At 49.9% G+C, this 25,962-nt stretch overlaps 6 protein-coding genes across 6 annotated transcripts; 4 read left to right on the top strand and 2 right to left on the bottom strand.

Annotated features, from left to right (window-relative positions):
- The first annotated feature begins 841 nt into the window (after positions 1-841).
- On the top strand, positions 842-4,314 carry COCSADRAFT_36671 (glycoside hydrolase family 115 protein). The gene is made up of 3 exons (XM_007701576.1): positions 842-1,396; positions 1,445-2,969; positions 3,028-4,314. The coding sequence occupies exons 1-3, from the start codon at positions 874-876 to the stop codon at positions 4,064-4,066; spliced, it is 3,087 nt and encodes a 1,028-aa protein (XP_007699766.1). The 5' UTR covers positions 842-873; the 3' UTR covers positions 4,067-4,314.
- A 373-nt stretch (positions 4,315-4,687) lies between these two features.
- Positions 4,688-6,137, bottom strand: COCSADRAFT_321052 (uncharacterized protein). Its single transcript, XM_007701790.1, has 4 exons — positions 5,603-6,137; positions 5,391-5,507; positions 5,193-5,300; positions 4,688-5,057 (listed from the first exon to the last, which is right to left on the bottom strand). Exons 1-4 carry the CDS (start codon positions 5,920-5,922, stop codon positions 4,712-4,714), a joined length of 891 nt encoding a protein of 296 aa, XP_007699980.1. The 5' UTR covers positions 5,923-6,137; the 3' UTR covers positions 4,688-4,711.
- A 1,650-nt stretch (positions 6,138-7,787) lies between these two features.
- COCSADRAFT_36669 (uncharacterized protein) lies at positions 7,788-10,460 on the top strand. Its single transcript, XM_007701575.1, has 2 exons — positions 7,788-9,608; positions 9,659-10,460. The coding sequence occupies exons 1-2, from the start codon at positions 8,260-8,262 to the stop codon at positions 10,212-10,214; spliced, it is 1,905 nt and encodes a 634-aa protein (XP_007699765.1). The 5' UTR covers positions 7,788-8,259; the 3' UTR covers positions 10,215-10,460.
- Positions 10,461-10,742: 282 nt separating this feature from the next.
- On the top strand, positions 10,743-13,320 carry COCSADRAFT_356903 (uncharacterized protein; the record flags this gene model as incomplete). Its single annotated transcript, XM_007701789.1, has 4 exons — positions 10,743-10,790; positions 10,878-11,576; positions 11,628-11,762; positions 11,813-13,320. The coding sequence occupies 4 exons, from the start codon at positions 10,743-10,745 to the stop codon at positions 13,277-13,279; spliced, it is 2,349 nt and encodes a 782-aa protein (XP_007699979.1). The 3' UTR covers positions 13,280-13,320.
- Positions 13,321-13,361: 41 nt separating this feature from the next.
- On the bottom strand, positions 13,362-16,407 carry COCSADRAFT_171161 (uncharacterized protein; the record flags this gene model as incomplete). Its single annotated transcript, XM_007701788.1, has 2 exons — positions 13,362-15,200; positions 15,256-16,407. 2 exons carry the CDS (start codon positions 16,405-16,407, stop codon positions 13,362-13,364), a joined length of 2,991 nt encoding a protein of 996 aa, XP_007699978.1.
- Positions 16,408-25,034: 8,627 nt separating this feature from the next.
- On the top strand, positions 25,035-25,606 carry COCSADRAFT_160333 (uncharacterized protein; the record flags this gene model as incomplete). Its single annotated transcript, XM_007701787.1, has 2 exons — positions 25,035-25,466; positions 25,532-25,606. The coding sequence occupies 2 exons, from the start codon at positions 25,035-25,037 to the stop codon at positions 25,604-25,606; spliced, it is 507 nt and encodes a 168-aa protein (XP_007699977.1).
- Positions 25,607-25,962: the final 356 nt, after the last annotated feature.

The raw sequence follows: 25,962 nt of genomic DNA, 5'->3' as shown, positions 1-25,962 counted from the left end.
GGGTACAAGCAATGCTGTGCGATTGGGCTTAGAGAAAATCAACCTCGGACAAGCGTGCGCCGAGTATTGATCACGGGACGAGATGAGCCCGCTGCGGAATGTTCCACTCTTGTATGGGTGGAGCCACGAGCAAAGACGGCTACTCTGGCTAATTCTCGGGTTGCCCTCTCCGACGTTTTTTTTTCGAGATGCTTGGCGGACGTCCACAGACTAGCTTAAAAAGGCATGGCGCTTTGTGGGGAGAAATGCACATTTAGCCTTTTCACCCCAACGCGGGGAGCCGCCCCATGGCCCAAGAACCCGTCTTCCAAGCCTCCTACTCTCTGTCCAAACTGCAATTCTCCGTAAAAAGAGGGTCTCCTGCACTTTGTCGTCGTGTTCGCCGAAGAAGTCGCGCAAGAGAACGCCCGGAATAATTCTCTTGTTACTCGGTGGTGACAGCGCCCACGCCTGAATGTCGACATCAATAGCGCATCATCACTCAATCGTACATTCATACTATGATGCATTTGCTCATTCCCTACATGGCCAAGGTCGCCTCGTCTGCTCTTCTGGAAGAAGTCCAGCTCAAAGAGGATTGGACCATGTATGTCGCGTCAATTTAGCCTTATATTACAGCCGGTCGGGCTAGGAAACCCGCTGTTCCTGGATCTGCATCGAAGTGTGCTTTATTGCTCTAGGCAAAGAGTTGGAGCGCCACTTGCCACATGCATAGTGACTAGTTGTTAAAGGTATAGATTGGTGGAGATTGAGGGCAATGGGGTAGACGTGCACATCACGAGACTATGATCTGGAGAAGCATTCAAAAGCAGGGTATCTCCACGTCTTTATGGCTTTGTTCAGGACGTCTGCTCAAATTCCTGTCCAAGCACCATGGAGCGCCTCTCCCGCACTGTACTTGGCGCTTTGTCGCTGTCAGTTGCTTTTGCTGGCTCTGCCTCCGCCATAGAGCCTTTCCGCAAACCCACCATCTCTACTTCCAATGGCAATGGCACCACTCTTCTTGCATCTCGCGGTTCTCCAGTAACCATTCATGCCGATGCTGCAGACTGGCCTGGTGTCCTGCGTGCAGCGCACGACCTCGCCATCGACTTCGGACGCGTTACTGGTACCAATGGTACACTGAAGACTTCTGGTACAGCGACCGCAAACGCTTCCATGATCTTCAATGTCACGGGCATCAGTGAGGACTGGAGTGTTAGCGGCAGCAACACAGCCAACTCCTCCTCTACAGGCACCATTATTGTTGGTACCATTGGCAACTCAAGTCTAATCGATAGCTTGATCGCGAGTGGTCAGCTCGATGTCAGCGGAATCCAAGGTCAATGGGAGGCGTATGTAAGCGCTGTTGTGCAGAACGCCGGTAATACGACTGGAGAAGCGCTCGTCATCGCTGGTATGTGCACTGAAACAACTGACCGCTCTAGATGCTAATCCCTGACAGGTAGCGATCGACGTGGTGCCATCTACGGCATCTACGATGTCTCTGAGCAAATCGGTGTATCTCCATGGCATTGGTTTGCCGATGTGCCAGCCCAGAAGCACGACTCTATCTACCTACTCAAGACTACCAAGGCCCAGAAAAGCCCTTCTGTCAAGTACCGCGGTTTCTTCATCAACGACGAGGCGCCCGCTTTGACCGGCTGGGTCAACGAGCGCTACCCCATGTCTCCATACAACTCTGCCTTTGGAGCACAATTCTACTCCCATGTGTTTGAGCTGCTGCTCAGGTCAAAGGCTAACTACCTTTGGCCGGCCATGTGGAACGGCATGTTCAACGTAGACGACGCACGCAACCAGCCTCTGGCTGACGAGTACGGTATCGTAATGGGAACATCACACACTGAGCCAATGGTCCGCGCTACCCAGGAGTGGAGCAAGGTGGCCAAGGGCTCTGAATCAGGTTGGTCATGGGCCACAAACAACGCAACTCTTTACGACTTCTTCATGGAGGGTGCCCAGCGTGCTGCTCCCTATGAGAATGTTGTTACAGTCGGTATGCGAGGATACCACGACACAGCCATGTCCGCAGATGTGCAGACTGGAGTACTCGAGGCTGTTGTTCAAGCACAGCAGGAGATTCTGACAAAGGTTCACGGTAATGCATCTGAAGTTCCCCAGATGTGGTGCTTGTACAAGGAAGTTCAGGACTATTTCGAGGCGGGTATGGAAGTTCCCGACTGGGTTACACTCCTCTGGACCGAAGACAACTGGCAAAACATCCGTCGCCTTCCTGTCGGCGACGAGAAGAAGCGATCTGGCGGTGCCGGTGTTTACTATCACTTCGATTACGTCGGTGACTCGCGAAACTACAAGTGGCAGGACACAATTCAGCTCCAGAAGACCTACGACCAGATGAGACTGGCCAAGGATCGTGACGCGGACCGCATCTGGATTGTCAACGTTGGAGATATCAAGCCCGCGGAAATCGCAATCAGCCACTGGTTCGACATTGCCTACGACATCGACGCTTATGATGAGACGTCTGTCCCTGAATGGCTTACTGGTTTTGCAACCCGAAACTTTGGTTCCGAGCACGCTCAGACCATCTCAGACATCCTTGACGAATACGGCACGCTTTCCAACATGCGCAAGTTTGAATGGGTTGAGCCATCTTCCTACAGTGTTCTCAACTATGAAGAGGCTGATCACATTCTTGCTCGCTGGGAGGATATCGCCGAAAAGGCCAATGCAATCAACGATGCTCTTTCCGCTGAGCAGAAGCCCGCTTTCTACCAGATTGTCCTCAACCGTGTGCTCGCCGGTGGCAACCACGTTGCAATCCAGATTGCTGGAGCAAGGAATATCATCTACGCGCAACAGGGCCGCAACAGCGCCAACGTCTGGATGCAACGCGTGATTGATGGCATGATGAAGGACCACAACCTCACCAAGCAATACCACACCATGCTGAACGGAAAATGGAATCACATGATGGATCAGACCCACTTGGGATACCAAGGATACTGGTAAGATTACGCTTTTTCTATCGAGAACGTACCTTGAACAATACTGACTATTCAACAGGCAACAACCAATGCGCCAGTCCACCCCTGACCTTCGCTGGGTACAGGTATGGGAGCGCTCGCTAGCAGGCGACATGGCTGTCCACGTGCAGGGCTCCAACGCCAGTATTCCTGGTGACGACATGTACCACGGCAATGGTGGATCTTCTTTGACCCTGCCGGACATTACACCATTCACTCCCAAGCGCTGGATCGAAATCTCCCACCGTGGAACAGAGGAGTACTCATGGAACATCAGTGCGGATCCTTTCGTGACGCTTTCCCAAGCAAAGGGAATCATGAAGCCCAACGACCCGGACGTCCGCGTCTATGTGGATGTAGACTGGACAAAAGTAAAGGACGGATTCGGTGCGCAGAGCAGCCTCAACTTCAGCTCTTCCACCAACGCTGGTACTGCGGGAGGTAGACCCAGGGTCACCTTCATGGTGAACAAGACCTCCATCCCATCCGACTTCAACGATGGATTCGTCGAGTCCGCTGGCCAACTTGCATTCGAAGCCGAGCACTACACCCGCTCGACACCGGGCTCCTCAAACCACACCTACATGGTGCTTCCAAAATACGGCCGCACCCACTCCGCCGTCAAGCTAGCCGACAACCTCGCCGAGGGCCTGGACTCCACCAGCGCACCCAGCCTCGAATACGACTTTGTCACCTTTACTAAGCTACCCAAGGAGAAGGGCATCAACCTTACCCTCATCCTGACCCCAACCCACAACATCAACCCCAAGAAGCCGCTCGCGTACATTGCGCAGATCGACGACAAGCCACAGGTCCGTCGCCAGTACGTTATCGACCAGAAGCAGCCCAACTTCCCTGTCAACTGGGGCACGGCCGTTGCCGACAGCGCATGGTACAACACCACGAACCACGGTGCGCTCGAGCCTGGCAAGCACACGCTCAAGCTATGGCTTGTCGAGGCGAACGTTGTACTGCAAAAGGTTGTGCTCGATCTTGGAGGCGTCATGAAGAGCCACAATGGCCCGCCTGAGAGCTACCGTGTTGGCGGTGGTGCTGGTAATTCTACTATGCACAAGTAAATAATTTTCTTGTTTCGGAATACAAAGAAATACGGTCTTTTTTAGAGGACTGAACGAAGTAATCTAATCCAAATTTTTTTTACACACGAAATGCTCATGGTTGCGATTGTGATGTTGAGATTTCTACGATACGGGCTTCAACAGTAATTTGGTGGTTTGGTCCAATTCTTTCACTGCTTACATGAGCGGAAGATCGAAAGTAATGTGGGTATCAGCTGAGGTGGCTGACTAACTTTAGTTTGTGAAGAACGGGACAAAAAAAGATACATTGAGTGTATTTCGCTCATACCCAAAACGGGGCAAAATGAAGACGCTAATGCCCAGACCAGTCAAGTTCTAGGCTTTGATAAAAAAAATGAAAAATGAAAAAAAAAACTCCAAGCAGTGCCTCTATCAACAAATGTCTCAACATGAAGAACAAAAAAAGTTATACCTCCCACTGAAAGCACAACCCATCAGTCATGGCCAATCTCGATTGCAGATGTCGACCTCGGCCCGTCTTGCCAGCACCAAACCACCTTTGTGCCGGCTTACTCCCCACACCGCCCCCGAACCCATGTCTGTTGGCAGCTCTCGCCCCAAGTCCAAATGGACCTGAACCCAACAACTAACCTGCTTGCCTGATTCAGATAGCTATCTGGCTGGCTAGGTCGTCCCAGAGGCGCCAGCAGCGCTGCCGCCTGCATTACCTCCTTTTCCCGCCTTCCTGCGCATGCTCTTGCTGCGATGCGTATAGTAGTTGCTGGGCTCCTTCATTTGCTCCTTGTCCAGCTGTTCTTGCGAAGGCTGCAATTTGCCGTCTTGAGCTCGCTCGCGCACTTTGCTGACTTTGGAACCCATTGCGCTGTGTGATGGTGTGTTTGTGCGGGGTGTGGGAGGTGTGGATACTTGAGATAAGGGTGTGGCAGGGTTGAATGGAGGAGGCGCTTGGTTTTGTTGTTGCTGCTGCTGTTGCTGTTGCTGTTGCTGCTCGTTGGAGAGGATTATGACACTACAGTCTGTCGTTAGTAAAATATACAATGGATGTAGCCGGAAAAATCGAGAGCAAGTGTGTAAAAGGGAGCGCAATTGTGTCGCGTGCCATATTTGTATGCACCCTCGATATGGTCGGGGCCATGTGACTTACGGAGGAGCAGGATGGGGTTCGGGTTGGGGTCTGGGCTTGTTTGGTGGGCGGGAAAATGGTTGTTTGTTGGATCGGCTTCTAAGGTTATAGCGTGACGTCTGTCGCGGCCTGTAGTGGGTGGGAAACAAAAAGTCAGAATCGCATCAGGCGGAAGAGAGGGAAAGTCAACGGACGTGGGCTGGGCAAGGGTCTACATACGACCAGGATGACGTAGGAGGGCGAGCCCGAAGACCCTGTTCAGTAGGGGCCGGTACCTGAATTTGGGGTCTAGGCTGCACTGCTCGTTTATTACCACTTCGGGCAAGAATAATGATACTAATTGCACAAAGTCAGTATGACTGGACATTTCCCAAGCAGCTAAAATTGTGTACATCTGCAGATGTTTGGGTAATTGATTGGCTGGTACATACGGTGGTGCGGCAGGTTCCGGGTCTGGCTGCGGCGGCGCTCTCTGACAGTCATTGACCTGGAGACTTGAATTCGACGGACTCAAATTTGTGCTGGAATGTCGAGACATGGCGGATGAGGTGTGAATATGGTATAGCGACTTGTAGGCCAATTCATAGATTTCAAACAGCAGGGAACAGGTTTCAGCCACGGACAGGGCGTGGGAAACTATCAAGAGATGCGAATGGGGGAGGGAAGACTGCAGTTCAAAGGATGCCACGACGGGCGCTGAAGACCGGGCGATATCCACGTTGGCCATTGTTGTTAATGATGCATGAGGCATTCCGTCTCAAGTCTTATATACGCCATGAGGCCTCTCATCTCAGCACACGCTTGTGCATTTCCTTAGTGCAGTTCTGCCTGTCGACCTTCACGAGTCACTGCCTTCGCAGCAGCATCATGATCTCCTACTTCGGCCCCATGATCCTTCCCAAATCCAGGTCCACGAGTAGGCGGAGGCCGTTTCCATGATCAAAGATGCGCTAAGGCCGTGGGTGAACGCTCGGCCAGAACGCGGTAGTCTTGTGTGAATGGGCTATCTTTGGGGCGGCCCTTGCCCGTAGCGAGTGGAATGGGTGAGAATCCATTGGAGGGACGGGAGTCTAGTCAGTGGGGTGCCTGAAGAGGCTCAAGTTAAGCTTTGGTGCATGTTTCTCGTCATTGCCCGGCCTGGTGTTTAGCTGCGAGGCCCCCCCTCGGGGATAGTGAGTGAGATGAGGACAGGTACGTTAGGCGAGCCATCCCGGCTGCTTCCAAACAAGTCGCGTGGTAGGCGATGCTGCTGCTGTACCGTGGCTGTGCGAGGGCATCAGACGGCTTCATCTTTGGTGTGCGACTGGCCGCATGCAAATGTCCTTAGCTGGACGCCTTGTAGGGCCGAGCATCGAGGCTTACGATAGGTTGCCACCCTAACGGTGGTGGATGAACAAAAAAGGCCATCACTCATCTGGATGCAGAATGATACCGCGAAATAGGTTGGGGTTGGAGGGTTTGCATTAGTCTGGGACGGCAGAGTGGCACAGCTGGTGTTTGCCTGTGCCGACTATGTTGTGGCTGCCTTGCTTGGTTGGTACCTAGGCCCGCCGCCCCGCTTTCACTCCTCCACCACTCCCCCACTCCACTCCACCGCCCTCGCTTCACGCGGCTCGTGCCTGTGCCTGTCCCTCTCCCAACGCCCTTCGCCGTGTCGCGAGTCTTGTCGTCACCATCACCACTACCTTCACCATCATCTTCTTCATCATGGCTACCACCACCACCACCAACAACAATAAGAGTAGCAGTAGCTCGCCTTTGCCGCCCATGCTCTTCTCATCACGCGCGCACGAGTCAGCACTTTGGCCCCCCAATCACCATGCCGTTGGCCATACTAGTACTTGCGATTGGTAAACCACCATGGCCAATCGTGTCTTTTACCACCTCCTCGGGCCTCAACCGACGTCCAGGTTGCCCAGCCATGGCAATCTTATCTCAGCTATAAAAATAATGATGCACGTGGAGCTGTGATGCTGCTTCCAGGATTAAATCCGTATCCCAATCATGTCTGCCTTGCCCTAAGCAATTTGCTCGCTGGGGGCCAATGGCAGTGCTGGACCGGGCCTAATTATGACGCCACCAAGTCTTCCATAACGGCCTGCATCCTCATCCTTCCAATTGCACTACGGGCCATGCCCCTCGCTATGCCGTCATACTGGAAATATCAGTAGCTTCTAGCCCAAGCACCCTTTGCGACCTCTTCTCTCCGCTCGGCATTGCTATAGGCGCGCCGCCAAGTTCTCGTCCCGTCGGTCATCGGTCGACTCTTCAATCTCACGCAAGATTACACCGACTTTTTCATGCTTCAAAATATCTATAGCAGCCCTTCTTGCTTGGGCCGATTACGTATGATTACCAATGGCCCCCCCAAAGACATAAGATAGAACGATAGCGGCTAGTAGAGCCTCTGTCCACCAGCGGTCACATATCAGGACGAACACTCAGAATGTCAGAATCGCGTCATGTTCGCTCTACCGGGCTCCGTCTTCGCTTCAAGTGTGCCTCGTATATAAGCCGAGATGTGTTTTGAAAACAAAACTCACGCGATGGAGTTGGGGTCGGAAACAACGGACTCAGAAAGAGAACACGCACAGATGGCCCATTATCCGGCTCGACCCCACCAGACCCTACCTCTCTCCTGAGATGGTTCCATTAGCTGTTTACTGGACCTCGAACGTGTAGCAACCATATGGGAATCGTCACCAACGATGCGCGTCGAGACGTGGCCACAGCTATAAAATTGGGCGCCCGTTGAATCCCGGGGGACGTTGACAGGGGCTGGCTTCGCTAATCTGACCAACCGATCTCGACTCAATGTTTCAGGGACGATCTGCGTCATTGATCGGTGCTAAGCCAACGCGAGAAATGAACGCGTCGGGAGAACACAAGATGTCAACCTGCATCTTTCTCTGAACAGACTTCAATTGTTGGCCGGCAGTGTGAGGCCAGGTACCTGCGCATGCGCTGTTTTGCTCCTCTCAGACCATTCCATTCTATGCTGGTGTTTCCAACCCACAGGACATACTTGATCTACCTGTGCTACGTATCACCTCGACCTTTCATACACTCTTCGAAGGGTGCCCTTACAATGCCTCCAAAGCGTGAATTCAACGGCATTCTACACAACGCCATATCTGCCAACACGTACACTGACGCATCCGGCAACGCACCCAACAAGCGCTCGCGCATAGCTAAACCTCTTGATAAAGTATTCACAAACAGCACGCCGCTCACAGATGCGACCGCAAGAATTTCTGAAAATGGTACACCTGGAGATGATATCAAGAACAGAGAAGGCGGTTTTGATCATTCGAGGCCAGAAGAACGAGCAGGCATAGTCGATCGGCGATACTATCCGGCAGAAATGAGCAACGAGCGATGCGCCATGTACAATGTTAACGAGATTCCACGGCCAATTGCAATCTTGGAGAAAACTTTGAAAGACACGAAGCAAAAGAGGGACAAGATACAAAGCAGAAACGAAGGTGGGCACGGCGATGCAGTCATGCATTGGTTCAAGCGCGACTTGCGCATACGAGACAACACAGGCCTCTCAAAAGCTGCAGAACTCGCAAAGAGTAAAGGAATTGGCCTAATTACTGTCTGGATAATGAGCCCACAAGACTGGGAAGCACATCTTGTCAGCCCGCCTAAGTGCGATTTTGAGCTTCGTTCGGTACAGCTGCTCAAGCAGGAATTAGAAGAGCTCGACATACCTCTCTACATTGAGACGGTGCGCGAAAGGAAGAACATAAAAAAGCGATTGGTTGAACTGGCACTTGAATGGAATGTAAAAAACGTCTTTTGTAACCTTGAATACGAGCCCGACGAGCTGCGCCGGGAAGAACGGCTCGTGCGTATGATGTTGGAGAAAGGTATCAACATGGATCCACAACACGATGACTGCGTCGTACCACCCGGAAGTCTTAAGACAGGTACCGGAAAACAATACGCAGTATACACACCCTGGTACCGCGCCTGGGTTGCATACCTCCACGCACACCCTCATCTTCTTAAAGAACGCTCCATGCCAGAGAAGAATCCTGCCGGTTTCCGTGAAAATTTTATGAAGCTCTTCGATTGCAGAGTCCCTGATCTCCCAGAATGCAAGTCTCTTACAGCCGAAGAGAAGGAGCGGTTTCGTCATTTATGGCCAGCTGGCGAGTCGGCAGCTATCGATCGATTGGAACGTTTCCTCACCGAGAAAGTCACCAAGTACAAGGACACGCGTAACTTCCCTGCTTTGAACAGTACTGGCCGAATCAGTGTACATCATGCGGCCGGCACACTAGCCGCTCGAACGAGTGTGCGTATGGCTAGGGATATTAACAGCGTGAAGAAGCTCGACGGGGGCAAGGAGGGCATAAAAGGCTGGATTGGAGAAGTAGCTTGGCGGGACTTTTACAGACATGTTCTGGTTCACTGGCCCTATGTATGGTATGAGTTTCTACTTCCTCTTCACTACCCAACAACTAAGTTTCGCACAGCATGAACAAACCCTTCAAGTACGAGTACACGAACATCGAATGGGAATACAATGATGCCCACTTCCAGGCCTGGACGCAAGGTCGTACAGGTTATCCCATCGTTGATGCCGCAATGCGCTGTCTCAAACACACAGGTTACATGCACAACCGACTTCGTATGATAACAGCATCCTTCCTAGCCAAACATCTCTTGCTAGACTGGCGTCTCGGCGAACAATACTTCATTACGCACCTCATCGATGGCGACTTTGCTTCAAACAACGGCGGATGGGGCTTCAGTGCTTCAACAGGCGTGGATCCTCAACCCTACTTCCGCATCTTCAATCCATGGACACAGTCTGAAAAGTTTGACGAGCAAGGTGAATTCATTAGGTTATGGGTAAAGGAGCTAGAGGGTATGCAAGGGGCCGCGATACACAATCCCTACCAGGCAAAAGGCGAGGCGGTCAAGATTGCAAAGAAAAATGGGTATCCCGAACCCATTGTCGAGCACAAATTTGCGCGAGAAAGGTGTTTGGCGAGGTACAAAGCTGGTATTGGGAGGGAGACTGCGTAAGGGATGGTTGGCCCCCTTCCAAAATATCGCTATTATCTGTTCTTTCAAACAACCGGCTTTTACTATTACTGGGGCATGCCATTGTCGCGTGATTGCTGCGTATCTGTATATGGACATGTGGTGAACGTGAATTGCTCTGCTATGGTTTGGAGGGGCTGCTATATTTAGCTCGTCATGCCAAGGGTCTGCGCTACTAGCTCTATTTTAGTTTAGCCTGAAGCCTCCCTCTATCGCAACAACTAGACGTCATATTTCAGTGTCAGTATACCGCACTTGTTCTTTGCAAAGTTCCTAAGTAAATGTGAGGGCCTTTATAAAATATAAGAGTTGTTCGAACTACCTGTATTGGCCGAGTGTCCCTGTACTGTTTGTGTTCGATCTTATATTGTCTAATTTGAGCTTTATTTAGGCCCCAGCATCTGGATAATTCCGCTCATCGAACCGTAATATTAGTCGTTGAAAGTAGTGCTTGAAGAAAGCACCTTCAGAGCTAGTGGAGGATTTTTGTACCTTTCTCAAAACTTCGAAATGACCCAAACGGGGAAATGCGACACGTGTCGCCAGCGGAAAGTGAAGGTGCGAAATCTTCTTCTATCTGGAAGGTTCCGGGCCCAGAACACGATATAATTGATTGTATGTAAATATTTACTAACAGATCTGTAGTGCGATGAAGAGAAGCCTAAATGCGGTGCATGCAAGAAGAAGGACCGCCCCTGTGCCTACTCGTATGGAAAGCCATCAGCTTTCATTGTGCAGGACCCGAACCAATTAACAAAACACGGCAAATCAAGAGTTCCATTTGTAGTGCATAGTTTCAGTTCTTCTGAGGAGGACGCGGTCTCATCTTCTTCAGCATCTTCAGAATTGCGCATCACCACCGAAAGAAGAGTGGGTGATGGGCGAGGCTTCTTTCAGACCTTAGCGCCAACCTCCAAGCCCAAACCTAGACTGTCGAAAAAGAAGGCAAATATGCAGCAACGTGCACTGGAAGCATACCTCCATCACCTAGAAAAAGAGTCTGTTATAGTCCCGTATCAACCATCGTCTCCGGAAACCGCACTGATCAGCCGCTACATCGATATGCTTGGACCGGATGTCTCCGGAAAACAGCCACTTGCCATTCTGGGTACTTGGATTGAAACCATGCCGTCGCGTATTGGTCACAATCGGATGCTCGATCTTGCTGTAGAGTTTTTATTGAATAGCTATGCAGCGTACCGAGATGGAATGCACTCGAAACGAAAGCTTGCCAAAGCCACAAAAGCCAAGGCTTTAAGGGAACTGCAGCTTGTTGTTCTAAATGCTCGTACTGAACCTACGTATGACCTTTTACTGGCCACCAAGATGCACTATGCGGCCGAGGTGAGGGACTACGACTGCTATACCTAGATGCAATATACTCACACCCGCTAGGCTCTTATGGGAATTGATACCATGTACCATGCCATTCACGCCTTTGGACTCGCTGAACTGATGAAGTCGGGTAAGGCTTTAGAAGTCGATGACGAGCACTACTGGAATCTGATTGATAACACGTATGTTGACGATGTGAGTTTCTTCTTCTTCCACTTAAGCATCGGCCTTTTGACATGTAAAAGGTCAATGAATCTATGTTGACAGGTCGACAATCGGTCTACTATAACGATTTCTACTTATCGGCTACATATCCACCGCCCATGAACGCATCGATATCGCTTTCGCCAACACAACGTGCATCGATGGCGATCATGCATGTTTTCATTCAATGCCCTCAAATAGTATGCTTGATCAGACAGGCAATCCTAAATCCCAAAGATACTAGCGCACTTGCGGCTGCAGTCTCGCATATGGAGTCGTTAATACAAGTCAATCTCCCACAACATGTATCTGAGCTGATGCAAACAGCCATCACCGTCGTACCAATTCCCGCGTCTCCAGAGTTCGCCGATCTTATGCCAGACACTCTAGAGTTTGATACTGTGCAGAACATGATTCTTTGCACGAGATACTGGATGTTGCAGAACCTATTGTGTGGTCTTGCCGATACACTATACCGACATTTCCCCGCAGAAACGGCTCTCTCATTGCTGCCCTCTGCAGAAAGACTCCGAGTCATCGATATTGACAGCGCACTGCATCTCGCCAAATCCCTCCGATGGGCCAATTCCATCTCCCAAGACTTACCTCTCGTATCATTGCGCATGCATACGCCAATACAGATCTCTATCGGACCATGGCAACGAGCCATCCGTGATCTCTCAGCCAGGTGGTCCAATTCTCCAGGCATGCAACCCGATATCGATGCCGAGATATCCCGAGTTGAGCGCATGAAGGCCTGGGCCGTTGACCAATGTAACAAGATCCACTTGCAATGGGGCGTCTCCGCCCTTGAAGAGAAACCCCTCCTCGAAGCCCTCGAAGCCATGTCTGGCGAAGCGATACCAGATTGGCTACCAGTCCGTGTGCGCTTTGAAGCCGAAGACGGCGAAATGGTCATGAAGCTAGATTACGAGAACAAAACAGGTAGCTACTCGGAGCGCTACGATATCAATGAGCCGCCCAAACAACGCTCGCCGCACCCAGGTTTACAGGGTCAGGAGTGGCAGCGAGAGGCTCTGCACGTCCACGAGCTCCCACTCCGAGGCGCAGGTATGCAAGGAGATGGAGGCGCGACTGAGCAGATACAGCAAGGTATCCCACCACAAAATAAGTATCTGAAGTCGTATCCTCGACCTGCGGATTTCATACACGGCACTGGAAGAAATCTATGCTCGACGTCTGGATGGTGGCCCGAAACGCCAGGAACATCTACTGTTCTGTTCGACCCCACACACAAAGCCTCTGCATTTCCACGAATGTCTCCTGAATCTAGCGAAGAGGCTACGGATGCAAACACGAGGACGGATCGTAACCCAAGTTTGGCGTCAATTTGGTGGTCCCAGTCCCCAGATGGGTCTATAACTTTATCGGACTCTGCTCGGAGGAGCTTTTCCACGCCGCCAGCGGATGGAAGGAGCGTAACAGTTACGTTTGACAACAAAAAAAAGAATGCGTGTTTTTCACCTGCGTGGACCAATGAGGGTTAGCGGATGTGGTACAGGCAGTTGCGACCACTTCATGTTTTCCAACGTTGAGTTCATCAAAATGTCATCATCATAATCATCTTATCTAATACAGTCCCTTACGCACTCCGCTCTTTCCCCTTCCTTCACCCCATACGCAGCATATGCTTAGACTCTCACACCAACTCTGGACCATTTGTGTCTCGAGCTCTTTCGTTACAGCCAGTACGTCTTCTTCGCAACCTTTTTCAACCACTAGAATGGGTTCACCATCAACTTTTCGCTGCTGGTTCCATGCCTTGATTTGCTTTTGCGTGGCCTTTTTGAACAAACGGATGCTGGTACAATCGTTGAGGTAGCCGGTGAAATCTTCAAGGACAATGGGGTCGTACATAAGAATTTTCTCGTGCCACGTAGGTTTTGTGGGATCTCTAGTTGGGGGTAAGGAGCGGATGTGCGTTGTAATTTGTGCAAAGATGTCGGATTTGATATGGACCCACTCTAGCATCTTGGTTGGTATGCAGTGCACCGGAGTCAGGTTTGCATCAGATAATGGCCCCTGTTTGGATTTGAAGCTGGTACCTGCGGTAGTCTTGCTGGGCGATGTAGTAGGTGAGAGCGAGATCAGTGGCAAAGGCTCTGGATCAATGTGTTTGTAGACCCGTGGTGGTGTGGGAGACAATGCTTCGAGGGCGTCGTCTTCCGAGTCAAGAATCTCGTCGATATCGATGAACCGACTTGGTTCCCTGAGCGGAGTAGAAGGCACTGCACCCTTCTCTTTCGGCTTTGCCCTAGGTTCCAAGGATGATGGTTTCAATATCGGATTCGAAGACATAGAGACTTTAGAAACAGTAGACTGCGACTTTGGCTTTCTACCACGTTTCTTGGGCGATCCATAACCCGTTCTTGACGCAGATGCAGGCGGCCTCAATTTAGTTGCGGGACTATACTGCAGTTGTGCCGAAGGTGGTAAGTCGAACTCGTCAATTTCAACAAAAGTATGTTGAGATTCTGCATTCTGATTTGAGGGTGGTGGCTCTGATTCGAAGGCATCGATATCTTTGAAATCCAACTCGTTTGTGGTAAAGTTTTCTATTCTCGAATCCTGCAGTTGAGGGGTGTTTGAGGAGTGGGAAGGAGGTGTCGGTATATCAGACGAGATGGTAATGGGTGGAGGAGGGTCTTGAGGTATGTCATCAATATCAATGAACAACGATGGGCCGACAGGATCATTCCGGGCACCATCAGGCTTGTCATGAATGACATCCATTAGCAGTGGGATGTCTTGCGTTCGGTCAGGCTCGGGAATACGCACATCTTGCATATGCTCTAACATGCCACCGTCATCATCTCGCGCACTGACAGCCCATAAGGCTTTCTGGCCTTTGACTTTGGTGAGTCTAGACCATGCTGAAGGCGCGACAAAAGAACAGTTGTCGGCCCTATCTGCATCCTGTTCTGACTCCTTGATCGCGAACTGGATTTGTCGGATCATTGTTGGGGATTCTTCCAATGCCAGTTGACTTGATGTACCAAAAAGCACATCCTGTTGGTTCAGTCGTGAGATTGCCGCAGCAGGGCTGAGCAACTTCTCGGCGACAAGCTTGGGTTTAGTAGTAGATTTGGCCGATACTCTCTTGGGTTTCGACTTCGCCTTCGGCTCGCCTTTCTCAGCTGGCGCCTTTGGGCTATTACGCTTACGCGGCAATTTCTTCTGGGGTGAATTGGTACCCGATGCAGCCATATCGTTTAATGGCATCGCAGTCATTGATGTTCGGGGCTCAAAGAAATTTCCTAAGGCATTGTTCGGGTCGGATTCTTCATCTCTTTGACCGTACTGTCCTGTCACAAGGTCTGTGATGGTGCGCGGCTTTTTCTTGGGAGCTTTGCCCTTCTCAGGCGACGAATCACGGGAGTTGGTCTGGTTGCCGGGTATCTCTACTAGCTGAAGACAAACATCAACATAGTGGCTTCATTGAATAGTCAGCGACAGCACCTACCTCGATACGTCTTCTTTTCGTAGTGCCCATCACTTCTCCAGCCAAACAGCCCGCTTTTGTAGTTGTTTGAGCCGAGGGTGATTGTGCGTAAGCAAAATTAGAGAGCAGGTTTGTGAAGTTGTCCTCAGCATTCTGTGCTAGCGATATATTCTCCTTTCCTGTTGAGTCTGCATTTGGCGATGTTGTGGTCGTGTCGCGAGGAGGCGTCCAATCTTGCCTTCGCACTAGAGCTTGTTCCAGCTCTAGTGGCTCTGCATCAGAAGTTGGTGGTCGCTGTTCGAGTGAAGCGACATTCTTAGACTGTGGACTATCTGGGACATCCAATATAGATGCAGAATGACCACCTGAACTGTCTTTTATCTCTACCGACTTCTGACCTGACACTGATTTCGAACCGTCATCCTTGTCTACCCCCGTTTGAAAATGCGCAGAGACGACGGATACGTCATTGGGTTGTTCGTTGCCACTCTTCACGGCTGTCTTCTTAGATTTTGTGACTCTCGTTCTCTTTGGTTTCACGACAGGCTCCACAGCCTCTCCTTCGGCCTTCTGTTTCTTAGCACGCGGCTTGCGTGGCTTCCCCGATTTGGTGAGATTCGGCGCATCCGTAGTCTCACTTGGGGGGTTGATGGCGGACTTGGAAGGTTCGTCGTTGAAGAAAGGCGACTTTGTAGATCGCTGTGGACGTCGTAGTTCGTCATCTGAGTCGAGAATCTCTTTGTCTGACTTGGGTTTCTGCTTGCGCGCTCGAGGCTTAGGCTTAGGCTTCTCAGATTCATCTGTAGCAGCAATGGACTTCTCCGTAGACCGCTTGCGAGGCTTCTCAATGTTCTCTACAACATCTACTGTATCCTTCTGCAATCGCGCTTCTTGTATCGCCGTAAAGTCGTCGTCTAGCCGGCTTGTAAAGTGTTCGGATCGTACCAGATTACCAACGGTGGCAAATCCCCTGAGTGCACCCTCAGGGATAGGGACAGCTCTAGGGTTGGTGGTCGACGCGCCGGTTGTTGATCTCAGTGGACTTGTAGGACGAGAGAGTACCAGGGGTGAGGATGCGGGTACTGCGACGCGACGTGAAGGGGCATTGCGCTGCGGGGAAATCGCTGGCGGACTCGAACTCAGTATCACGACATCATAGGTACTGCCTACCATGCTGAGGCGCGGAAACAACCTCTGGGTAGCCAATTTTGAAGAGAGAGGAGGCACAAGCCATGTGCTTCAATTGTGTAGTGTAGGCAGTGAGTAGAGAGGGGCGTTGTGAACCAGAACAATGCACGGTCGTTGGCGTCAATCGAAGTTCATTGCTGCAACACCAAAGTGACTATCACCACTTTCCAAACCCTTGTCCCACCACCAACAAGGCGTAGTCGTCAGATTTTCGCAATTCATCCGCGCATCCCTCAAAAGCTTCGTAATGAACTCCTTATCCCCTTCATCGATTCCATCTCTTCTCTTGGGTCATCTTCGGCTTGGTGATGATCTCAATGGCAACCCTTCAAGACCGTAGCCGCGGGCCTCTGCTCCGCTGCTCACACTACAGTCAAAATCAGCCCCCAACGAGTTGAGAGGAGACCAACAAATCTCCTCCATTCATCAGGACTCGAGTCTTCCGATCGCCCTGATGTTGCGATCGAGATTCAAGCTTGCAGAAGCCCTCCCACGGCAGCTCCGATCGTTGGGCCTAGGCTGTTGCGTCCTCTCTCGACGCTCATTTCATACATGGAAGCAGACTCCAGCGGTCCTTGGTAAGTCATTCCCAGCACCAATGCTGAATCTGCATCGCTAGTAGCTCCTGCCTGAGCATGCTTCCTTTGCCCAAAACCCTTCTGAGGTAACCCCACCGATGCTCAAGCTCCAATAAACCTGACGTTGCACACACACAAAAGCTGATCAAACAGCCATGATAGATTTCTCGTGCATCTTATTGGCCATGACTGTAGCGCGTCGCTCTCGAGTCTTGCAATCACTGTCGGCAAATGCTTCGGATCGGACGATCAAAGCGTATAGGAAATCTTTCTTCCAGCATTTCGATGGACTCAACTAGGTGAAGCCTACTTCTTTTGGGGCCAGCATCGCCTAATGGATTGTTGTGTTCTTCTCCATCACACCTACGAGCGTTCCAATACCAGCAGCAACAACCGACAAAACCGTACCGCATGGACAAGCAGTTCTGGTAATGGCGGCCCTTTAGTCAAAGCTAAAGGCAAGATGATGGTTTAGCACTTTCTGAGGAAGATATCGCTCCTCCCGCCGCCCGGGGAGACTCCATCATCGGAGACTCAAAGCGACCGCTCCCGACACCGTTGCCGCACCTACCAAGATCGTAGCCTACAAAAGGACAGCAATTTAACTCTTGAGCCTGGCTTGCTATCCATCGTGAGAAACCTTAGGACATACGAAGAGTCTACATTAGATTCTCGTTCAGAAATACCGCGATCGTCGCACCCATCTATAAGAGCACTTGGTTTGCTCCAACGCCACGATGCTCTCAAAGCCAGCTTTCAACTTGCACTTTTTCCATCACTTCGACCGGGTGAATTCTACTATGTTGATGGGTGGTGCTAATGCAATGCAGTGTAGGACACTGTTATTAGCTTATCGTGTAACGCGAGTGTGTACACAACGATGCTTCGCTCCGTTACATCGAGCTGAGATACCTTGCCGAGCTTCGGGAGTGCGGTCAACTCAAATTCGAATATGGAGAATCAAATCTAGCGCTCGATCGGCCTAGTAGTAACTCCATTCGGTGACACGGCAGCACAATCCAGCTCTTTCTGCACCCTTAGATCTTAAACATGATACTTTGTGGTGGAAGACCCGAGCAACAGCAGTACCAACCTTCGAGCGATTTTACCATATGCTAAGAGCCCTCGTCAGCTTCGTCTTTTACTTCTGTTATCGGAATCAATTTCAACATCTGCTTCGACGAAAATCTAAGGCATGGTGGTGTTTAAACCTTGACCATTCCGAAAGAAGTCCGACCCTTATTTTCGTGCAGAGGTGCAGAAAATAATGACCTTGTCGTGTTCCTTGATGGCAGGCTATTCCATGACTCTGTACATACTTCGGAAGTGACCCTTTCTATCGTCCAGGGCTCTTCGGAAGGACATTGGTGTTTTAATCTCAGCAGATCCCAGTAGTTTCCAGCAAGAATCGCCTACCCGATTATTGGGTTGAAAAAGTTGATGCGGCTGCCGAGGACGATTTGATCAGGCGTAATCGATGCCCTGAAAGGAAGTTCGCTTTTGGGCTATCAGTAACGAGTTTACGTCAAAGTCATCAACATCATTTCGTACAAGCGATATCTGGTGTTTTCCGAGTATCGAATTATAACGGGTATGGCGTTGTGCCGAATCGTCTAAGTCGAAGGCGTCCGTTGTCGCACCTAGGTCCAAAAGTCAGATGTCAATGTCGACCATGTGGAATACGTTCTAGATCAACAGACCTATATAGTTGGCTGTAACAACATCAAACATCTTATCGTCTAGGAGACTTCAATTTGCTTTAGCGGCATGATGCTGGTACTCAAGATCCTGCCCTTGTCTCGCATCCATGGACGACACTTGCTCAACCCATCCTTTCCGCCAAAGTTATCCGCATGGACTAACTCGCTGCTTATGTCACGTTCGCGGTTCTAGATTTACGCCAATCCATCTCTTTCTTATAAATCTCTCAACCAGAATTCATCTCTAAACTTATCATCGGCTTGCAAATACTTCCGCGACTCTGTTGGCGGCTTGTTCTCGGAAACCGGGGGTACTGGCGACAACTGGTCTCTGCAAAGCTGGGGGAACTTCCATGTCAGCAAGGCACCCGGACCATATTTTGCGCTATAGCCTAGACATGCTGTGTCTTACAGACGTGTAGATCACAGCAGTGGTCTTGTTATCAAAGTCACTGTGAGAGTCCTTACACCATTTATACTGCCGACGCGGAGGCTCGGTTTAGTGTCTACTTTGGTCGTTGCATGAGTTGCTTTGTCTGCCCAGATAATGTTTGCTGTAAATTTCGAAATGATTCAGGCGCAACATTTGGGATCGGCATGGTTCTATGGCGAGCCGGTGGCCCAATATTGTATATGTGTTGTTCGCAGCGGTCGACTGGATCTCGTGCGGCGGCGCCTGCAGGGATGGGAAAACTGCAAGAAAATATTGCTGTGTCCTGTGCCATCTGTCAATATCATGGTCAGGCAAAATGCGCATATACTCACAAAGGTATATGCCGATAATCAGCAGCCGCCTGGATTGATGTCGGGCATATGAGTATCTCTCCTCAAGTACGGTGGTTGTCTTGCTTCCACTTTATATTTCCAGACTTTCTTCCAACAGTTGTGAGTAGGGCCTCCCTCCGTTGGTCTCGTCTATTTGGGCATATTGAGGGCGCAGTAGTCATTGCGCTATTGTCAACAGATGCGGTGATTTCTGCGAGAAGCGTCGCCATGAAGCATCATTATAGTTGCCATTGACGGTTGTAAATTCCGGGTTATACTTTTCATCCATACTGGATCAATGTGGTCACAAAGCGATCCTGGAAGAGTAGCTGTTCATGCAGAGATATCGCTCAAGGCTGCGTCTCGTCAGTTGCAGTAAGGGAGGTTGCAACACTGAGACTGCCGATCGCGCAGAGGCAATCTCTTACCCACTTGGGCGCCGCAAGTATGCCGCCGTTCTTCGAGATCAGAGTGCGCGTGGACCTGGGTCACTGTTCTGCCTTCATCGTGCGACCCCGATAGATATACAGGCGTCTACGGCTGATGAAACCGCAGTCGAAGATGCCCTGAGTGTTAGTTTCTCCATATGAAAGGTATCTGCGAGCTCGCGGAAGGCCGCAGCATGTCCGTGTAACCCAGAATGGGTAGTGATGATACTCCTCATTGGCTGTCCTCCTCCGCGGCGATCCCACGAGCTTTATCAGAACGGTGTCAGGGATTGCAACTTCGTCTTAGTAGTATTACAAACACAGAGAAATTCGATCTAGGGACAGTTGTACGAGGCCTGAAAGTCTTGTTGGAGGTCGGAAGACAGAGGGCGGCAAACAAGTTCTACCCTCATGGATGGCCTCTTATGTCGCACGGGCCATCACAACTGAGAGAGCGCCGTGCAATAACACTCTTGCAATGAGAACAAGAACATGATGCTGAGAGTGTCTGTCAAAGTTCCGAGCTCTCCTAGCGAAGAGAAAAGGACTTGGCCAGGCGGCCGTGCCAGAAACCCCATGTTCAGCGCAAGACGGGCTGTGTCTAACGCTCTTTATTGACAGGAACAGTAATGCCTCAAGAGAAGTGCAAGACCAAATTTGTGGTTCAGATACTTGGCCACACATCACAGACAGAGCTGCTGTCAATGCAAGATGTTCTTATCTCCCAGGTCCGTTACCAGCAATGAAGGAGTTGCTCCTGAGTGCTCTACAGTGAGACATGATGCGAGAAGCTTGTCTTTGTGTCTTTCAAAAGCCACAGCGCCGACATATCGAGACCGCCAGCAACCGAGATACGATGCTCACGTTCCGTTGAACATTTGGACTGAAAAACTTGAGAGACTTTCAGGACAGTCTCTAACTAGCATACGCTTGCGATGATTCTGTTTTCCCATCAACACTTAAAACGAGAGCTCATACAAGATTCTTGATGACTATGATGCAGCTACTATGATGGTAGTACGGTTTTCGGACATGTCGCCAGTAAAAGAAAGAAGTCTTTTCTTCTTGCTACAGTAGACACAGAGGTAAAGCAGATGTGGTCTGAGCTACATCAAACAGTATCAATTCATAGTAGCTCTATACTGTTAGAGCCGCTCTTTATACCAATGAAAGGGCTGTACTCGACATGAGTTCTTAAGACGATCTATATGCGACTCTTTGAAGTTACAGCAGCCACACTCATTCTATTGTTCTTCTTTTCTAACAAGGCACCATCGATGCAGACACCTGTGACAGCATAGTATTCGTCTTGTAGGAAGTCTATATGTAGTTTCAGTAATGAGGTAAGGCCATGCACTAACGTACACCAAAAGTCGTAGAAGGATGCCGTGGTAAGGCTTCTATCAGACCCCCATGAGCTTATAGAGCTACCCGTAGGGGTGCTAACCTTCAGAATAACTAAATCTCGCAGCACAGGTCAAACTAATAAATTCAACATATGAGAAATGTTGCTCTTGTGCAAAGGCAAGCCAAAGAAATCACAGCAATGCAGCATATGATCCTGCATACCGACCCTGTCTTACTGCAGGCGAGACCCCCTCTCTATATCAGTCCCTTTCTTCTCAAATATTTCCCCTTCTGCCTGTTTCCTCTACCCCTTTACGCCTTGTATAGCCCGCTCTCTTGCCTTTTAACGCCGTATATCTCTTTTCCCATTGCCACACCCTCCTGTTCTTTTCTGTCACTGCCTCCTTCTTTCTGAACACCCAGTTTTCTCCCCAAATCTATTTGCCGTTCCCGTATCTTATCCCCCTCAAAGGAATGTCCCGGTCTCTCCTTACATCGATTCCGAAAAGCGTTCAGATCCACACCTTTCCACCCTTCAGCGATCCCAGAACAAGGGACTTCGCTAGCATCATAACCGCAGACATTCCTATCCTCTTGTAGGCCCTGGGGTTGCTCTTTTGTATGTTGTGATGCGGGGTGGAAAGGTGCCGCTGGGTCCGCGCCGTGTAGGTTTTGGCTGTATTAGGGTAGATGGCGGGTCGAGGTGCGGTGGGATACGGTTCAAAAGGTGGACGAGGGGAGAGGTAGGGGGTTCGTGAGAGCGTGGTAGTAACTGTTGAGAGGGCGGAGCGCGGTCGGTCTGGAAGATGAGATACCTATATCTCCCTACGTTCTCGTCAGCTTCGTATCCTTTCTTGTGTGTGTGTGCGCACACACGATTTGAGGACATACTTTTCTTCCTTGCCCCTTTTACTTCCTTCCTCGATTTCCAGTTTGGTTTTCCATCTGTCGCATGCACCTTCGTCGCTAAATATCTAACCTGCGACTGCACAGTTGCGGAGAGGTATCTCTTTTGCTGTTGTGTGCAACAGCGCCACCTTTTGATTCGCCAAATGCTGTGACCCCATACCGAGTTTCTGGTATACCCTTATGCCACAAAGACTAGCCCTGCTGGTTGTATCTTTGCGCTCGCCATAGTTATATTACCACACTCCAGTAGGGTGTTTTCCTTGGTGCCAACCATGCTTGCTGTCGCAGATTGACAACATGGCTTCGAACGCTTCGATCGGCATGAGTTGCTTGATTCTAGAACATGCCGTTAGCTGCTTGTCCATGTAGTTCTGATATGTCCAAACTCCCGTATGCTTGCTCAAACATGCAGTGACACTAGCCGGCTCGTCGCAATCGCTTGCTCCAAATATTCTGTGCCGTGCTGTTGATAGGGCTTCTTCTGATTCATTCTGACATCTGAATGTTTATGTGGTTATCATATGCTGTCCGATAGGTCGCTGGTAGTATATTGTTCGCCGTTCGATGAAGAAGTAATCGCAGGGCAGACTCAGGGTCCTGGATTTCTTTCTTGGTGTTGGAGAGTATAATTACAGAGGCTTTAGGAAAGCCTCTGTCAAATCTCGCAGTTTGAAGCGTCTCATGGTATAACGGTATTACTATGGACACAGATATTAGTCAGAAGGACGCATTCTAGCAGTGACACAGCCAGCTTCGCGGTAGTGTGCATCAAGCAGAAGTTACCTTACAATGGAGAAGAGAACAGAGGGCTCTTCTAGTAGTGGTGCGGATACGCGCTTGCACTGGCTGTCTTCTAGAATTCCAAGTTCAGACACTTGGGCATCCTGTGTTTGATGCTAGGTCTTGGCACAGCTTGCTGCGGTAATAACAGTGCTCCATTCCAACGATGCAATCAGACAAACAGATATCGAAGTTCAAAACTCCTTGTGTTGAGGTTTCTGAGATTACATTAGATACCTGCTTCTGGTGTTTCATCATCCTTACGGGTTTCCAGGTCAGCAACATCTTCACAACCTTTCTGTTTACTGATTGTTACGGTACCCCCATCAGCAGCTTACACCTTATTGAAGACTTCTGTTTATTTCTGATAATATAGGCAGTGAACTCTCGTCGAGCGACCCGAATATTGACCGTAACCCCCCTTCGCGAGCGCGCGCTCCTTAACCGACTTCGACGATGGCGATGGATAAAATGAGAGATGCCGATCTGTATACCCACGCATGCCTTCCACAAACAATACAACCCAAAAGCTCAGGGCTTTATTGCCCCAGGGAAGCAGGCATACTTAGGGGGAAATAAGATTCAGTCTGAGGCTGAAGCTTGATGCCATGATGCTGTCAACCCACACGGTTGGCGTAACTATCAGTACGAATATTCGGCAGATGCAGGGCGACTGGCATTAATGGAAAGACTACGATGGAGATAAGGAAGCTTTGGTTAGCATAAACAGGTCGCTGTCTTAAGCCCCGTGCCAAAGAGAGATACTGCATATGTTTAGGTTTATCAATAGCGCATACCAGCATGACCGTAAACTTGTTTTCTTTACAGTGAGCGAACTTGGATATCAATCAGGTCTAAGAATCATAACAATTAAGCACACAGCGCAAACTGTTGTACTAGCCACATCTCGTGTCAACGCCATTCGTGTCTATCTATGCTATTCCCTCTTCTGTTGCAAAATTCGGCTAAGCTCTCAGCGCACTTGTTTGTCAAATTGCACACACACTCACGCAAGTTTTCACGCACGGCAAGTCACAGCACTGAAAAATAGAGCAGAAAACACAGTATCATTGATCTATATACCAATGTACCCAACTTGTTCTCGAAGGTCACCACACAAGAGCATGTCGCCTTCTTTTTGAGATGGGATATTGATCTAGGCCACTATACTTGGAGACAATGGTAATTGAAGTACCACATCTCTACTTAATCAGATGGCCAAACACAAAGCACAAAGACTTGTGTCAAATCTCGTACAGGTCCTACCTAGTGTCTCTCATCAAGTATGACCGATGAGCGTCGTTGCTGTGCGGCAGCTGTGGTGATTCGGGGTTGGCGGAGGAAATCTGCAGTATGTTACTAACTGAAAGGAGAAAAACGAAAGCGAGTAAACAAAGCCAATGAGTGAGTAGATCTCACTCAAAGTACTCTCAAAGTAAGTCATGTTATCTTCATTTGAAGTCTGCGTTGAAAACTACAATTTTTCCGTTCATCACGGAGTGTTGATAGGTCGCTCCAATGTGTAAGCAGTGAGGGGAATAAAGGAAGACTCAGCTTGATATTACTATGCAGTGTAGTGGCTATTGTTTTGATGGTGTTTATTAATAAAAAGCCGAGTTTGTGTGTCTCTTGGACATCTGGCGGACTTGCAGTGCGTCAGTGATGTACAGAAGAGGCGCTTGGTGGATCTGTGAGTCAGTGAGCTGTCCTCAGTTGTGTGCTCGTGATACAAAAGTATCGTTATCATGCGGAAGTCAACAACTACAATTGTGGTAAAGACAATCATCACTGGACGCGGTGTTGATGTGGGAGAGATAGTAAGGGGTGAACTCAGCTTGGTATGGGGAACAGAGGGGGACAGAGTGCCTTTGTTGAGCCTCACAGAGGATTGGATTTGAGTGTTGGAGAGTTCGTAGGAAGTGAGTGAGGTGGTTTTTATAGTGAGCATTCATACAGTGACTTGAAAAGCGGGGCGTTGCGTGGTGGTCGCCGGCTCTGGAGCAAACGCACCTTGCGCACTGGTGCAATATATTCTTGAAATTGACACCAAACAATACAGCAGACACGCAAACTCTATCACAAATTCTATCACAGATTCTATAGATATGCCTATGAACCGTCCAAATATTCGAGGAATAGGCCGTCCTGTTGGCCGTCAAGCTCGCCGAACTCGTCGAGGCAACTTGCAGCCATCATGGACTGCTCTACCTCCCTCTACGCGAGTTCCGCCTCCGCCTCCAAGTGATCCCCCATCTTCGTCTCGCACTGATTCCCCTCCACCACCTCTTCGCATCATACCAATGGGATTGGCAAGAGAACTCCAAGAAGACATTGATAGAATCTGGTCCAGCCTCTCCCAGAGGGCACTCTTGATCACTTCCTTGATGCGGGCTGGCAATTCGGATTTCGCAACCGTCAATCGGCATATTCAAGCTTACATTTTCGAGTTTCATATATATCTTCGAGCAAGCAGTGACGTGAAAGTCGCTGAGGAGCTGGAACGAAACTTCTACCAGTGGTGGAGTACCTTGAGCCCTGTAAGTCTATCCCAGACGTAACCTGGAGACAAAACCACCCGTAAGCTTACTGACTGTCACTGAAGGCTGAGCAACAGGAGCGCCTGTCTCTGGCCCAAGACATGGCTCCACGGCGATGGCCAGCAAAGGCTTGGTTGTAAACCAAAGGTGATGGCAAAGACAACAACGATTGGGCTCCAGCGACGCACACCATTGGAGTCACTCTCAGGTACGTCTAACCTCCTACTGTCTCACTCCCCATCTCCACCTCCGCCGCGATTTTCTCGCTCCCTCCCCGTGCTTCTCCTATAAGCACGGTGGCACGCAGAATCGCAAGAGCAAACACATCCTTTGCTATCCTACAGTCTGGCACCCGCTTTCATATTTCTTGAATGCGGAGTCCAAGCGTACGGGTAGAGAAAGATCATCGCTTTTCACTGTGCTGTAGTGATTGAGACTATTATCCTGTAGTAAAGCCAAAGCGATGACATTTTTGCCCATTGTTTTCAAGTTGATA

This window comes from Bipolaris sorokiniana (assembly GCF_000338995.1).
Source record: "Bipolaris sorokiniana ND90Pr unplaced genomic scaffold COCSAscaffold_7, whole genome shotgun sequence".
NCBI lineage: Eukaryota > Fungi > Ascomycota > Dothideomycetes > Pleosporales > Pleosporaceae > Bipolaris > Bipolaris sorokiniana.
Note: the sequence above shows the minus strand (reverse complement) of the source record. Positions and strands in the feature narration are given on the sequence as shown.

Bases quoted from the DNA above. Each gene is read 5' to 3' on its own strand.
- COCSADRAFT_36671 (XM_007701576.1), top strand. From the start codon at position 874: ATGGAGCGCCTCTCCCGCACTGTACTTGGCGCTTTGTCGCTGTCAGTT. The intron at 1,397-1,444 runs GTATGTGCACTG...AATCCCTGACAG, and splicing joins AGAAGCGCTCGTCATCGCTG to GTAGCGATCGACGTGGTGCC. The intron at 2,970-3,027 runs GTAAGATTACGC...ACTATTCAACAG, and splicing joins TTGGGATACCAAGGATACTG to GCAACAACCAATGCGCCAGT.
- COCSADRAFT_321052 (XM_007701790.1), bottom strand. From the start codon at position 5,922: ATGCCTCATGCATCATTAACAACAATGGCCAACGTGGATATCGCCCGG. The intron at 5,508-5,602 runs GTATGTACCAGC...TTGTGCAATTAG, and splicing joins CCGGAACCTGCCGCACCACC to TATCATTATTCTTGCCCGAA. The intron at 5,058-5,192 runs GTAAGTCACATG...GACAGACTGTAG, and splicing joins GAACCCCATCCTGCTCCTCC to TGTCATAATCCTCTCCAACG.
- COCSADRAFT_36669 (XM_007701575.1), top strand. From the start codon at position 8,260: ATGCCTCCAAAGCGTGAATTCAACGGCATTCTACACAACGCCATATCT. The intron at 9,609-9,658 runs GTATGAGTTTCT...AGTTTCGCACAG, and splicing joins GTTCACTGGCCCTATGTATG to CATGAACAAACCCTTCAAGT.